Source organism: Denticeps clupeoides, chromosome 4 (assembly GCF_900700375.1).
Source record: "Denticeps clupeoides chromosome 4, fDenClu1.1, whole genome shotgun sequence".
In the NCBI taxonomy this organism is placed as follows: domain Eukaryota; kingdom Metazoa; phylum Chordata; class Actinopteri; order Clupeiformes; family Denticipitidae; genus Denticeps; species Denticeps clupeoides.
In genome coordinates this window covers 32,624,179-32,639,794 of record NC_041710.1, presented here as the reverse complement: position 1 = coordinate 32,639,794, position 15,616 = coordinate 32,624,179, and the positions used below count along the sequence as shown (strand labels likewise).

The following is a 15,616-nucleotide window of genomic DNA, read 5'->3' as shown; positions in this document are numbered from 1 at the left end:
GTGAGTTAGTGATGAGTTAGCAACAAATGACAGTAACTTAAGAGAGCACTAGATATTTCCAGCGGCACTAACTACTCTAGCATTACTAATGGTGAGGGGAGTGTTGTTAAAGGTTAGTATGTATAAGTATGTTTTTAAACTGGATTTAAGAACTGATACTATGTCTGAATCCTCAAAGATTGTTCCAAAGATTTGGGTCTCTTTAGAAAGCCTTCTACAGGAGAAAGAAAGGAGTGTGGTGGGTTATGAGGAACTAGTAGGCTACTAAGGTAAACTGGATAAACTAAAACCAATTTATTGTCAGAATTTACTGCCAATTTACTGGTCAGAAGATAAAAGAAATTACTTTAATACCTTCAGTAAGGCAGTTTCTGTACTATGGTCTTAGTACAGTATTGTCCTATGAACTTTAGACATAAAGGAACATAGTTAAGACCAATGGATGAGCTGATTAAGCCAATGAGTGATTCACCTAACTTTGGTAGTAACTCCTTCAGTAGTCTAACAGGTATTGTGTCAAGAATACAGGTTGATGGCTTACTTGAGGAGACCAAGACAACAAGGAGAGTTTAATCGGGGCATAGAAATGTTTTGTCTTAACTGATTGATTTTATTTTATTTAAGTAATCAATAAAAGTGCTGCTACTTATTTCAGTAGTTGGCTCTATGGAATTATCATTAGCTCTTGTTAGTCTAGCAATGGTGTCAAATAAGAATCAAGGATTGTTCTTGTTTTCTTCTATCAAAGATGACATATGAGCAGCTCTATCAGAGGAAAGACCTTTCCAGGCTAGTCTGAACACTTCCAGTTTTGAGGAATGCAATTTCCATTCCAATCTGTATGAGTCCTGTTTGAGATGACGGGGGTGGTTGTTGTACCATGGAGCCTTCTTTTGAATGTTAATGCATTTCTATTTTTCTGTTACTTATTGTAGGTCTTCTGCAGAATCTGGTAAATCACGTTGCCATGGGGTTGGCAGAAGATGTTGAGTAAATTCTGTACATGTGGAATTAGTAAATCTATATGCTACTCGGGGTATCTCGTGTGTCTCGAAGTTCAAGATCCTAAGCATACATTAAATGTGACCAAGAAGTGGTCTGAGAGAAACAGAAGATGAGAATGGTCAACCATGTTCTCAATGACAAGATCAAGGGTGTTTTCACAGTCATGGGAAGGGCCTATTACACTTTGGTTGACAAGAATAGAATTAAAAGCTCAGTTTATGAGATCATCTAATTTGTCAACAGGATAATCTTTTAATTGTGCACCACAATTTTGAAGGTGAAATCAGAGAAATCCTCTCGAAAAACAAAGTATGGTCTGTAGATAATACCCAAGGTCAGTTGACCATCTGAATGAGATCTGACTCCAGTACCAACAATCTTCATAATCCATATTTCAAATGAATCATAATCAAACTCCAATAGTTGCTAGTCCACCACCTAACCGACCGATTCATGCATTTTGCTTGCAACAGTAACCAGAAGGAGGTGCTTCATTATGAATAGTGATTTCACCTTGCTTAAGTCAAGTTTCTGTGATGCAGAGAAGGTCTAATGAGTTTTTTTAAAATGAGTTCATTATATCAAATGGAATATTGATGAAAGTTGTGTTTTATTCTGGAAGGATGTACTGTTTTGCCATCTAGAACCTGCCACTTTTTCACCTCAAATGTATGTCTCCAATTTACTGATCCTATTAGCTAAATTTCACAATCATTCATGTAGATTCATAAATGTAGATTCAGTGGCAAGAAACTTTTTGTAACATTCTTGTATGAAACATGTTCCAATTTGTTTGTTTATTTCTTTACATTTTATTCCCTTTAATTTTATTGTATTTGATTGTTCAATTAAAAAAAAACTCCTCCAATTAAAATTTACATTTATGGCATTTATCAGACACCCTTATCCAGAGCGACTTACAATCAGTGGTTACAGGGACACTTAGGGTTAAGTGTCTTGCTCAGGGACATGAAGGTAGTAAGTGGGATTTGAACCTGGGTCTTCTGGTTCATAGGCGAGTGTGTTACCCACTAGGCTACTACCACCCAAAATGGTCACAATTGTCCCAAAAACTTCCTCAATAATAGATGCTTTGTTTAATAAATACCTGTTCTAACTCTGAATTTCTTTCTTTGTCTCCTCTTTCTGTAGGAGAAAGATGTTCGTGTCCATAAGATCTTTAAGTCTCATGGCCACATGCCCCCGGAAGGGTTTGGATCTAGTAAGTGGCCCTTCCTCTCTTGGTTCTTAGGTTGCGTTTACTGAAAAGAACAGGCCAGTGGCAGGGCTGGTGTCTTTCTGAAAGCCACAAGTACCCAATGAATCATTGTAACTTCATACTTAGACTTTACTTACTAATTTGTAGCTGTGTGTTTGTGTGTGTTTGTGTGTGCTACGTATTCCAGTTGGATTTCCTGAGTCCCCTTTCCAGAGATTGGCTCTATATCCTGGATCAAAGGTCACACATAAAAGAAGAAAGAGACAGGTATATAAACACCAACAAAGACACAATAGTGAATTTACCTTCTTTTACATTTAATGATGTTCATAGTTTTTTTTTCATTGAGACACATGAACAAACATAAAACCTGCAATGTAACCTCAGCCAGCTGAACTTCCACAAAGACTGACTCAGGTCACTGGTGGTTTGTGTGTCCTTTAAATTATGATGATCAATTTTACCTGCTGCTCATGTAAAGTTGTTGAAAATAACAACTAATATGATGTCCAAGTCAGACAAAGGAGACTATTTTACGTGGAGTGATGTCACATATATATTTTACATAATCACATTTACTCAATAGTAAATGCAATTCCAATGTTCCAGTATTAATGTTCTAGTATTTGCCTGAAGTAGTAACACAGAAGCATATGTAAGAAGGGTTTGACCAGTAAAAATGAATTGTTCCCATTGCTCTTGTTCTTTTTTCGTACTCATATTGCTTTCAAAATCTTCCAGTTGAACTCAAACCCATCGAGTGTTGAGCAGGAGACCAAATACATTGAACTGATGATCATCAATGACCATCTCATGGTATTTTTTTTGAGCTACTGAATTACATTTGGTTTGATAAAACAATGTCTAATACTTATATGAAATACTAAATTGGTTCAGCAGTGAAGTGTTTGGTGAATTTTTCACAGTACAAGAAGCATCATCTTTCTGTGGGCCACACCAATAACTATGCGAAGTCTGTCGTCAACATGGCTGACCTGGTGAGTAGAAAGCAAACACAGTGTTTATTGATTTGTCTGCATCTTATACACTCATCACCAACATGACATGGATGGAGTAGGTGGGATCTGTTACACTGCAAGTGGACATTTTAGATTCATGTGTTAGAAGTTGATAAAATTGACAAGCTTATTCATTTAAGTGACAAGGACCAAATTGTGATGACTTCCACCGACGACAGGGTTTTACGGCAGCCAATACACACTGAGGCATGTGGGGAGCACACTGGTCTGATTCAACAGAGGAGCTACTGTAGCTGGGGACATAGGTGATGAGTGAGAATATTAGAATTAGAACTGCACCATGGAGCAATGGACAGTACCTTGATAAAGGGGACCTTCCGATTACGGGTTCACTTCCATACCTGCTAGGCCCACCAGTGCCCCTATGGGATGACAACTCAATGTTCTGCTGGGGAACCTTGCGTGCTGCTTTCATGGCTTTTACTTTGACATATAGTACCTAAACATTGTTGCTGACCAAGTACATGCTTTCTTGTAAATTGTATACCCTGGTGGCAGTTCCCTCTTTCAGCTGGATAATGCGCTCAGCCACACTGTAAAAACGACTGAAGGATGGTTTTAGGAACATGATAACAAGTTTGATGCGTTGACTTGGCCTCCAAATTCTCCAGATATCAATGTATTTCTAGGGCTTAATGTCACCATATGCATAATTCTCCTTGTTTTTTTGTGTGTTCTTAGATCTTTAAAGAGCAGCTAAACACCAGGATAGTGTTGGTTGCCATGGAGACGTGGGCAGTGGACAATCGCTTTAACATCAATGATGACCCTATGATTACCCTGAAGGAGTTCATGAAGTACAGGAGAGACTTCATCAAGGAGAAGTGTGATTCTGTTCAGCTGTTCTCGTACGTGACACGCACACAGCATCTGATGTATTACAGTGAAAGGACGTCCAGTGGCTCCAACTATCGTGTTTACTGAGGAGGGCATGGTGGTCTCCTCATTGTGGAGGTGCCACATTCTTGGAGCCTTGCCACCCTTCGAGCTGGGGGATATAAGTTAGATTAAAAAGTGAGAGAAGAAGAAGGACCTTCTGTCTCTCTCCATGATATCTGTCTAAAAGCAAAACCACACCTTTCCTGTATTAACATGTTTTAAAAATATTTTCTTTACTGTCTTTGCCTGAGAATTTGTAGTTCTTTTTTTGCACTAGGGGAAACCGTTTTCATAGCAGCTGGGGAGGAGCCTCATATATGGGTGGAGTCTGTTCGCTGACCAAAGGGGGAGGAGTCAACGAGGTACTTTTTTACTATTCAAATCTGTTTTAATATTTCTTCATCCTCATTCCGCCATAATACAACAATACTAGGCTTACTAAGATGCTGTGTTTTCTTTTTTCTCTTAGTATGGGAAAGCTGACCTGATGGCTGTTACACTGGCTCAGTCTCTAGGGCAGAACATCGGCATTTTCTCTGACAAAAAGAGAATTCTCAATGGTACATCTTTTGCCTTGTTGTTTTCCTCTTCCTGTCAGTCTGTCATGACCTCAGAGGGTTTTTTTGGCACAATAAGCTGCATAGTATTACTGCTGCATAGTATTACTGCTGTACTGTTGTGCTTGAGAGACAACATCAACCGGAATCAAAATCCTTGTATATGTTTACTCACATACTTGGACAGTAAATGCAAATCGGATTCTGATTCCGATTCTGATAAACATGGTTTCAGTTGTACTGTGGACAGTAAAACTGAAGTGGGGCAGTGGTGTCCTAGTGGTTAAGGAAGCGGCCGCATAATCAGAAGGTTGCCGATTCGAATCCCGAACCACCAAGGTGCTTTCCTACTACTTGCTGGGTATCGTAACCACGCATGTGTATTTTCTGTGTTCCACAGGGGAGTGTAAGTGTGATGATACGTGGCATGGTTGCATCATGGACGATGTTGGGTGAGTAATGTGACCTCTTTAGATCCCTTCGGTTCAAATTCAATTTTACAAGGTTAATTTATTACTTTATTACTATAAGCCAAACCATGACTATTTAGTATTAACAATATTACAGAAAACTCTACAAAAACTTTTTTTACACCGTTGGGCTTGACTGCGTAAATTAGTTCATTAATATGACTCTAAATGGCATTAATGTCTGTTTGCATTGGAAATCCACTGCTAACATTTCAATTTGAAGTCTGATCTTTGTATGTTATATTTACTGTGCCTTGCAGAAAGTTTTCAAAATCTCAACCCAATTTCTCTCTTCCTGCTGAATATGTGGGAATGTTTTGCTCAAACTGGCTATAGAATATGAAACTGATATAAGGACTGAATGAAGCAGTGCCCTGGTAAGAATGATAAGATCAACCTGTTATATGCAGATTTTATCTGACCCTCCAGGAGAAACATGCTCAACTGAATTAACTAATCAGGAAAAAGGTGGTACATGCCAAATCAGATTATGTGAATCTCTTGACAATCTTACCAGATTTTAATAATGCAATCAGCATACTTTTTATTTTCTAACATACATGGCCTTTGATACATTGCTATGCAATGCACTTGACCAACAATAATCAGGTCAGATGTCACAGGCCTCAGTATTTCACTCTTACTTTATTAAGAAAATAATTTGCCTGGTTAGGTGGGTGTAAATGGTGCATGATACACACATCAATGTGAGAACACAAGCATACAGTTCCATTTTTATGTAATTATATTGTGAAACATAAACAACACATCAGAGTGACAGTATTAACTAATCGTTGTAATGCACTTCAGTGTCCCCTTTGTTATTCAGCATGAGGAGGGAAATGTTACGTATTTGGATTTATTTTTGTGAATCGTCTTGTGCAGACTGCACATGGACTGCAGTGCTAGGTTATCACAACCATGTTATTAAGTTGTGAAAATTGAAATTTTTGCAGTGCTCCATTGTATGGTGACCTGTTGACAGGAATAAGTTTTCTTGTTGACTTCAATAATAGCCATTGTTTCATTGCCTCATGTGAACAGGTCATCACCATCCTCATAAGTGTGTGTTTGTGAGACAGAGAGAATGAGTGTGTGTTTGTTTATTCCTTTCTTCTTTAATGTATTGTGCACTACCTGTCAACCAAGGCTCAGCAGGTGAGCAGGAGCTTGGCTGTGACACACCACATGTTGCAGTTTCAACCAATCGGCTGTTTTCGAAGGGTTGTCAGTCACCGCAACCCTTCTGGTTCCATCGTACAACGTCATGGCCTGGTGCCTCGATGCTCCGCCGGTGTGAGAGAGAAAAATCCAGAGTGCTATAGCATGCTCTGTATTTTTAAACTCTCTTTTTTTCAATAGTTGATCATTTTGACAGTGAAAGACTGTAGTTTGGCTGTTGTTGACTATGGGTGGAGCAAGGCACCCAACATCATCCACAACCGATTGAAACGATGTCCAATGTCATTCCCATTCATCCAACAGAAGCACAAAATCCCACTATATAACCATCATTTATACAATATTTTATACATATCAGTTAAGGTTCTGGACAATTTTACAGAGAAATATGACTGAATCAGAGATCAAATCTGACAAAAAATGAGATCTGAGACCACATGGTGCCTGGGTTTCTGTTATCAAGATGTGCCTATTGAGTGACCAACTACATGTAGATTAGGGATGGGTATGGTTCTGATTGGAAGAAAAGAAAAAAACTATGTTTATTAATGCTTTAAAAATATACTTTCTTCTGCAGCTCAGTGACATACGTTTACTAGTTTACATACATTTACGTTTTGCTACTGTTGTCTCTTAAAAAAAAAAAACGAATGAAGATCTAATCACCCATTGTTTAAGGGCAATACACCTCTGAAGAGGTGATTATAGGAGCAACATTTATCATTCACCTTTATTAAATATCCCTTCAGTTTAACATCTCGCCCTGGGTTATTGCTGCAGGACCGGCTATTGATACCCATCCCTAATGCAGTTCTTTTTTGTAAGAGGGTCATCTGTAGTTTTCAAGCATGAATGTGAAGTGGTCCTGTATGGTCAAAAGTATATGGACAACCAGACAGATGCATAACATTTAGAATATCCTGGAGTGGCTTTCTGCATGCAGGTTTGTTCAGTCAGATGGAGGTTGGGTGGGAACGCAGTTGAAAATACGGTTTGGAGCGGCCTGCTCAACAGGGAGTGACAGGTGTGCAGCAAAGGTGGGATGGTCGGATGTCTCCATACTTTTGACCATATAGTGTAAGATCTTGTAAACCTAGTAACAGACGGTTAAGCCCTCATCTGACCTCTGACCAAATCGGGCACTTCAGATCAGATCGGAATTCTCTGTGCTTCTATTACCTTCTGTATGAAAGTAGCTCCCAATGGGGCTTTAGACAATCGTGTTCAATGATGAACTGACCCTCTCCTCCATGGGTGAATCATGTCTGTGTTCATTCCCCTGGTGCATGTGTGATCACCGGAATCACTAATCCTCTGTATGTGAGCGTGTGCTGATCACCCGACAGACCCCCGTCTGTCCTTATCAAGGCTGTTACACTACAACACCAGTGGGGATTGAGGATGATTATTGATTCGGCAGATCACGTTGAAATGTTGCTCTCGGAACGGAGAGGCCAGTAATTAGATAACGATTCAGTCTGGAGACACCACAGTAGCAGAGAAGATGGACAGATGCAGTAGACAGGGAGGAAAGAGACTCATTAGACTGCATTAGGAGTTTGGGCAGGAGCTGCTGAAAGTGCTGAAAAGCAAGTGGTCAAACCAGTCTGCACCATCATAATTTCGGCCAGTTCATCCCTCCTGTTTTCTGTCCCTTCAGAACAAGCTGTTTGGTTGTGTTTCCTGTTTTGACCTGCATATTTCTGGATAAAGTCGGCTTTGAGCAGTGTTCTTGGACATCCACATGAAAGGCCCTTCGTATGGAGGCCTGGGAAAAGGTCAAATTTTCAATACAATCATCAAACAAGGAACACTGAAGTACTGTATAAAGATAGCACAGTGAAAGTGGGATTTAAAAAATGTAAAGCTCTTTAAAGCTCTTTAAATTCTGTCTAAGCACTTCTTTACATGTTGACCTGGGATTTCTATTGTTGAAAGTCAGGCTGAACTGACTGAGATTTTTAACACATGAGAGTGATGTGAGTCGTTGGTGAGTTGAGCAGGGAATCCTCGACTGCGATCGTCATGTGAAATGCAAAATAATCTTTGTGTAAGATTAGTTGTAAGATGCTGGTGAAAGACAGCCATGTTCTCAAATACACTGTTTTAGGATACTGATATCTGAGTAGAGTGACTGGTCATTTCCCAGAAAGTCTTCAATAAAAAAGGAAGCACAGAGGTGCTTGTAGTATTTTATATTTGACCTGAAATGTATGAGCCAGTTATGAGCCTCCTTCTCACATTAAATATTAGAAAATCTTATATGCTACCAGTCAAAAGTTTGTAGGGATCTACTCTGTGGTGGTTATGGAGACTTGATGGAGTTTGAAGAAACACATTTAGTATTTTTTGTATCTGTACAAAGCAAAGTATGTTTAATGAATCTGTTTGCTCTCTATTGTTATCATCAAAAGCCGCTTGATGCGATGCACATTAACAAGAGTGAATGATAAGAAAGTGTTCAGCATAAACCTTCAGGACTGTTGGAAACCGTCCCCGTTGTCCATCTCCAAGGTGGTGGAGAGACATGAGTGTAAAATACTGTTTTGGACAGATGCAAATGTTAAGATTTTTGCCTTATTTGCTGTTTTTGTGTATATTACATAACCTCATATGTGTTGTTTCATAGTCCTGTGTCATCAGTTTTGTTCTATAATGCAAAAAACTTAGTAGAGGCGTCCAGACTGGTAGTGTATTCCTGTAAGTATTCTCTGGTCAGCCATGTGGTGTTTAGAATTGGGTCTTTGTACTCTTACTATTCAATGCTCATGTGGATTCAGATCACAGTACAGCCTGAGACTCAATTTTGTGTGTGTGTGTGTGTGTGTGTGTGTGTATGACTTTATCCCATCCCTTTCTCTGGTTATTGAAACCCAAATCATTTTACAAAAACTGTTAATCTTAATCGTTCCCACATAACAACACAAAGTGAAATTCCAATTTTTGTTTTAACATACACACATCATTAACTGATGAGTTATTGTTATGGATGAAGACTTTAATGATGCGTGCAGCACTTCTGTTGCATGGTGCATTTTCCCAGTTTATCTGCAGGTGCTCTGCTTCATCGCCGCAAATCTCAACATGCTGTAACAGTTACAGCATTGCACTACAACACACTGTGTCCATGTAGGACAGTATAGGGGATTGTTCGGGGTCAGTGAAGATACAGCAGTGTGCTATTGCAGGCATGCCTAAGAATCAGTGTTTGTGTGTGTGTGTGTGTGTGTGCGTGTGCGCGGTAGCGGGGAAATCATATGGTGTGTGAGGGACGCTCTCCTCTGAATGCTCTCTGCTATCCTGTGCGTCTTGTGTTTAAAGTACAGCTTGTACAGTATGCTAATTTTCATGGTGCATACAGAAAACAAATGTGGGGTCTACGTCCTTGTTGTGCTGATAAGTCCAACAGGCTGGAAAATATATATTTTCTTTTTTATATGAAAATGCAGAAATATCTTTACTTTCAATTTTGTAATTAAGTTGGGATTTTGTAACTTAATGTAATTAGAACTAATTTGCAATCTGGGACCCTGTAGGCTGTACTTAACACAACCCTCATGATGGCAGATTGGCATTTATCTGGGGTCATGTGAGGTCATTCCAGTCGTCTCTTGTTCCGCTACTGCTGCGTTCATGTGTGAGCTGTAACTGCAGTAATGTTTGGTTGTGTCTGACAGCTTCTTCCTGCCCAAGCGCTTCTCCGATTGCAACGTGGAGGAGTACCACAACTTCCTCAACAGCGGAGGAGGAGCTTGTCTCTTCAACAAGCCAGCAAAGGTGGCAGTTGTGTATTAGAGTGTTCTTTGTGTCATTGTTGTCCTTTCCTGACACTTTTTCTTGTAAATTGCAGTTGTTGGACCCTCCAGACTGTGGAAATGGTTTTGTGGAGCCAGGGGAGGAGTGTGACTGTGGAACTCCAGCAGTGAGTAGCTTAATTTCCCTCCCCAGACATTCCTCCGTCTGGCATTACATTTACATTTTTGGCATTTATCCAGAGCTACTTACAACCAGTAGTGACAGGGACAATCCCCTCAGGGATCCCCTCATGGTTAAGTGTTTTGCTCAGGGACACAATGGTAGAAATTGGGGACTCAATGGTCTTCTGGTTTACATGTGAGTGAGTGTATTAGCCACTAGGCCATTTCCATCCTATGTCACATTCTCCCTTCACACCCCCACCATCTAATTACTGTCTTTGTCCAGTTCCCATCTGCAATTTCACACCTGGTTTTGTTTTCTAATACTCATAAGCATGGTACAGCCAGCAGTTGCAGACTGGAGGAACACAGGATGGTGCCTAGTGTCTGTAGAAATGTGCTGAGTGAAATGGAGTGGATGTGCGGGGATGTGGGTGGGATGGGTTTGGTGAGGACACCTGTCTTTTGTCTTCCAGGAGTGCCAGAGAGAGGGAGAGAGCTGCTGTAAGAAGTGCACACTCACCCAAAGTTCCAAGTGTAGCAATGGGCTCTGCTGCAGAAACTGCCAGGTGTGTGTGTGCGTGTGTGTGTGTGTGTGTGTGTGTTCGTTGTTTGAGAATATATGTTTTCATGAAATCTTGTGCGTAGATGCAACTAATGGATGTCGTGTGCAGAGAGGCAGTGAATGACTGTGACATCCCAGAGAACTGCACAGGCAACTCCAGCCAGGTGAGGGTGCTGCTTCCTATCTGACGTGCGCCAGTCATGTTGCACTGAACATTCTGACAACTGATCCATGGTCCATGGATCCATAGATGAAGCTTGAAAATAAAATTCCACTCATTATTGTTAAAAGCACATATCAGTAAAGGTATAGTGAATTTAAACTGTGACCTGAAATGTGTAAGTAATTACAAATAATTATTCTGGTTTAAAATGCATTGTTTTGTTATATATGCAGCATTAATTCCCTAAAAATGTATGACTTTTTATGCCAGAACCTCTGTCCATTGTGCTTATGGTGCATTCATGACACTGATCCTATTGAAATCAGTCAAAAAGTGAGTGAGCCGGAGCCTTGTTATTTTGATAGATGGTCATATAGACGGTGATATACTTGTGATTGTTACTTTTCTTGGTATCAATGGTCTTTATAAAGAACTACTATTTGTTTGTCTTTGATTTTGCAGTGTCCACCTAATGTACACAAGATGGATGGTTACACATGTGAGAAGGATCAGGTAAATATAAACTGTAAAGCTACAGGTTTATTGTAAAGCATAGGTTATCACATATGTTTATCACATTTAATTATGCCAGAAATGGATCGGAATGTAATAATACTTGAGGATTTACTCATTTTTATCTAATCTAAAGGGTAACAGGAGAGCAGTGCTTTCCACACCATTATCACTATTGTATTATAATTCAATGTAGTCAGGTAGAAATACCTCATCCAGCAAACTCACATCATTTTGAAAGTGGTTTTGTATGTGGATTCTTTACTATTATCACTATTCAATATTATCAGTATATAGTAATGTTGATTTATGAGTTTGATTAAATGTCATGGTACTTCAAGAGTTATCAGTATCAATATAAATTTAAAGTAATGAAATTATTAATTGACAATGCTTATAATGATAAAGGAAGTTGATGCAAGTTGTTGTGCTTTCTTTTTATCAGGGACGATGTTTCAATGGACGATGCAAAACTAAGGACCGTCAGTGCAAATTTATATGGGGAGAGAGTGAGTTGCATTTATCTTTCATGTTATCGCTAAATTGTTTTAATCTTCTGCATTTTATGCACCACGCCTCTTTATGTGCTAGATTCATTTAAAAATGGTAAGTGATGCTTTAGTTAGTTGCCAAACCTAAAAATGATCAGTAATGTTTTAGTTAGTTGTCAAATTGCCAATTAAAGCTGTCACGTCAGCGAGCTGACAGGGGAGGGAAGCGCAGAGACGAGACATTCTGGGAAAGGGATTTTATTTATAACAATAAAGGAACTGAAACAAAACCAGGCTCAATGGCCGTAAACGGGGAATAAAGGGGAAAACACAAACTAGCCCACGATTGCCAGAACTCAAAACTCAAACACAAAGTTTCCAGGTCAAGTTCACCTCAGAATTCACCAAAATGTTGCCGCTGCAGAGGGGCGGAGCCACAGACTTTTAACAGTTGTCCAGATTGACCCCAGCTGGCAATCTCACCTGGAGCCAATCCTGACCAAAACCCCTTCTTCTGAGATTCACACAATTTAGATTTCCATGCCATGCTGTTCAGATGATTCAAATTGTGCTGTTCGTGTGTATTTGTGTCTCTCTAGAGGCAACAGCTGCTGACAAGTTTTGCTATGAGAAGCTGAACATCGAAGGGACCGAAAAAGGCAACTGTGGCAAGGATAGGGACACATGGATACAGTGCAAAAAACTGTGAGCCTCTACATTCTGTTTGGTTTTATTCTGTTCTGTCGTGTTCTGTTCTGCTTCATCGTGTTCTGCTTTTTTTCTCTGTCTCTCTGTGTGTGTAGGGATGTTCACTGTGGGTATCTGCTGTGCTCCAATATTTCCCCCGCCCCTCGACTGGGGGAGCTGCAGGGAGGCTTGACGTCGTTCAGTGTGGCCCAGCACAGTGCATCACTAGACTGCAGGTGCACCTTTACACTCAAACACTCTTCTCATGCCTTTTCAATCACAAACATCCTGTTCCTCAGCCAGAGATCAGATGTACAGCCAAGGCATGCAGAAGTATGATCAAATCTAAACCTGCAACATTGTTCATTATTGATATGTTATTAAAAGAGCACTAATATGCACATATACGGCCCCCCAGAATGCTCATGCTTTAGATGCCAGTGCCTTTTCTTTCTGTGCGATTCTGACTGCAGTGGGGGCCACGTGCTGATTGATGGGGACACAGACCTGGGTTATGTGGAGGATGGGACCGCTTGTGGGACAGACAGGGTGTGTTTCAACCACCGGTGCCTCCCAGTGCAAGAGTTTAACTTCAGCACCTGCCCCGGCACCACCGAAAAGATCATCTGCTCAGGACATGGAGTATGTGTCTGTCGCTCTGCCTATCTATGTTTCTGTGTGTTCTATTTCTCAACATATAAATTTGGGATGCATCAATACACTCAATGCATGAATCAAGACAATTCACTATTCACGTTCACAGTGATTTATCATAGTTTAACATGTGATTTTCTTACAGAATGAGCTGAAAAGCCAATTGACTTTTGCCACTGCAGCATAGACACACAGTCATAGTCCCTTCACAAGTGTGTATTTTACTGTAGTGGAAGGTGACGTCTCTTCTTCGCCCCGATAGGTGTGCAGTAATGAGCTGAGGTGTGTGTGTCATTTGGGATGGACTGGTGATGACTGCAACTCCACGTATCCTCTTAGCTCGCTCACTGCTCGTCCCACCCCTCCGTCGCAAGGTAAAGACGTCCAACACACAGACTTTTCGTAGAGATGGAGATGAAGAGTTGTCTGTTTAATTTCAGTTCATCACATTCATCTGCAGCTTCTTCATGGGTTCATTTTATTTCTTTTTTTGTAGTGCTCGTTTTCTCGCTCACTCATTCTTTGTCGGCAGTCTTTTGCTGGGTGAGGTCACGTTTGAGTTCTTCTTTGTTGTTTGATGAGTGTTTGTCTGTCTGTGTTGCCATTTTTTTCCCACCTCTCCTACTCTTTCCTTACTCCACTGACTTTGTATTTCTCTTGGTATTGAGTGGGATGTAAGAATAACCTGTGAATGTCTTGTGGCATGGTCATTGGTAAGGAGATCATGGAGATTCCGTTCCAGGGAACCTGCTGTCCCTGTCCACACCCACCAGAACATTATCAGGTTCCACATGAGTAACGTGACTCTGTTCTTCAGGATTGGGAAATGCGTGGTAGAACGCGAGAAATTCTAAGATGAAGGCTCAGAGTACATTTTTCACTGATCCATATATGTCATGTACTGGAAACTACAATAGATCTGAGATTATCTGAGAATCTGCTTACTTCTGGACCCACAGCACCAAACCTATGATAAAATATGATCAAATCTGATAAGAATATTCCTGTCTCCTTTGGAATAGTCTTCAACTATTCCATAATCTGACAATCACAGTCATATGTGTTTGCCAAACATCCCTTTTCATACCTGACAATCTATTAATCTATCTATCTAATAATTAAAATGAAGCATTAGTAAGCCACATCAAATTTATTGTGTTGTCATGGTTCCTCACACAAACCACTGTTGTATCTCCTGCAGATGTGGTCAGCACTAACCTCATCATCGGTGCTATCACCGGATCCTTCCTGGTTCTTGCGCTCATCCTGGCAATCTCTGTCTGGGGCTACAAGTGAGTCCCACCCATACATAACAGGATAATGAGCAGCATGGTGTAACAAAATGAAACAGCATAACTAATAATGATTTTTACAGATGCTGTTGTTTGTCATCTCTCTACTTCTGAGAACCTTTAAAATGTTACAGATAACCACCTCAAATAAATGTGTGTGTGTGTGTGTGTGTGTGTGCAGGAGCTACAGGCAGCGCAGATATGAAGAGTCTGAAGTTCACAGGAGATTCTGTCGGTCTGTTCATTTTTCTGACAACTGTGTGTGTGTGGGTTTTTGTAATTGTGATGTTCGACAGTTACTGACACCCCTTGAAACTGGTAAAAAGGGTTATGGTAAGTCTTTTTAGTAGCTTTATTTAAGATAAAAGCCAACCCTTCATTGAAAGAAATTTGTTTAGATGAAGATAATATTAAAAACTAAAAATACAACCACACACTAAAAGCTGCACAAAATCAAATGTACGGCCATGCGGAGCGTGTCGTGTTGAAGAGCTCAGAGATTTCATAGGATTTTGAAAAAATGTCAGAAAGCATTCTAGCTACTGTCCCATTCTCTAGCCTTTAAATGCATTGCAAGTCACCAAAGATAAAACGAGGTGAGATTGAATGTGTTTATTGGACAATTTCTGGCTTATATATTTCATTTCAACTGTAAATTGTTGAGAAGGAGTTAATGTGCACATACACTGCTGGCACACTTTGTAGCATACATAGGTCCATACATAGGTGTAAAGCATCAATGAATGACAAAATGTCATTTTTTTAATGTCATTTTTCTATTCAGAATGGTCTTCATATTTACTGTGCCTAAATCAACTTGTTTAATGATGTCTGCAGAAAATAGTTTTTGATGTTCTTCTGTTAATTTGTAAAAGACATGGCTAAGACATTTGCAGAAAGTGATTGACAAGTGGCTGCAGTACATTCAAATGAAAAGGTGTTACCGAATTTGAATATTCTCTCTCTCAGTGTTCTTTACTGT

General features: G+C 40.0%; 1 protein-coding gene across 7 annotated transcripts in view; it reads left to right on the top strand.

The window, feature by feature from the left end:
• adam22 (ADAM metallopeptidase domain 22) overlaps positions 1–15,616 on the top strand; it is a 51,478-nt gene that overhangs the window by 26,959 nt on the left and 8,903 nt on the right. For 3 of the 7 annotated variants that reach the window (XM_028975407.1, XM_028975404.1, XM_028975408.1), the window contains exons 7-26: positions 2,158–2,227; positions 2,412–2,491; positions 2,966–3,040; positions 3,151–3,222; positions 3,946–4,112; positions 4,421–4,505; positions 4,613–4,703; positions 5,101–5,152; positions 10,030–10,129; positions 10,203–10,274; positions 10,746–10,838; positions 10,918–10,998; positions 11,460–11,510; positions 11,956–12,019; positions 12,601–12,706; positions 12,805–12,924; positions 13,162–13,330; positions 13,605–13,716; positions 14,544–14,634; positions 14,816–14,869. In XM_028975407.1, coding sequence (XP_028831240.1) covers positions 2,158–2,227; positions 2,412–2,491; positions 2,966–3,040; positions 3,151–3,222; positions 3,946–4,112; positions 4,421–4,505; positions 4,613–4,703; positions 5,101–5,152; positions 10,030–10,129; positions 10,203–10,274; positions 10,746–10,838; positions 10,918–10,998; positions 11,460–11,510; positions 11,956–12,019; positions 12,601–12,706; positions 12,805–12,924; positions 13,162–13,330; positions 13,605–13,716; positions 14,544–14,634; positions 14,816–14,869 — 1,805 coding nt within the window. Of the gene's footprint in view, positions 1–2,157; positions 2,228–2,411; positions 2,492–2,965; positions 3,041–3,150; positions 3,223–3,945; positions 4,113–4,420; positions 4,506–4,612; positions 4,704–5,100; positions 5,153–6,319; positions 6,329–10,029; positions 10,130–10,202; positions 10,275–10,745; positions 10,839–10,917; positions 10,999–11,459; positions 11,511–11,955; positions 12,020–12,600; positions 12,707–12,804; positions 12,925–13,161; positions 13,331–13,604; positions 13,717–13,838; positions 13,886–14,543; positions 14,635–14,815; positions 14,870–15,616 lie in introns of all 7 variants that reach the window. The other 4 variants (XR_003749435.1, XM_028975406.1, XM_028975403.1 and 1 more) reach the window with 2 other exon arrangements.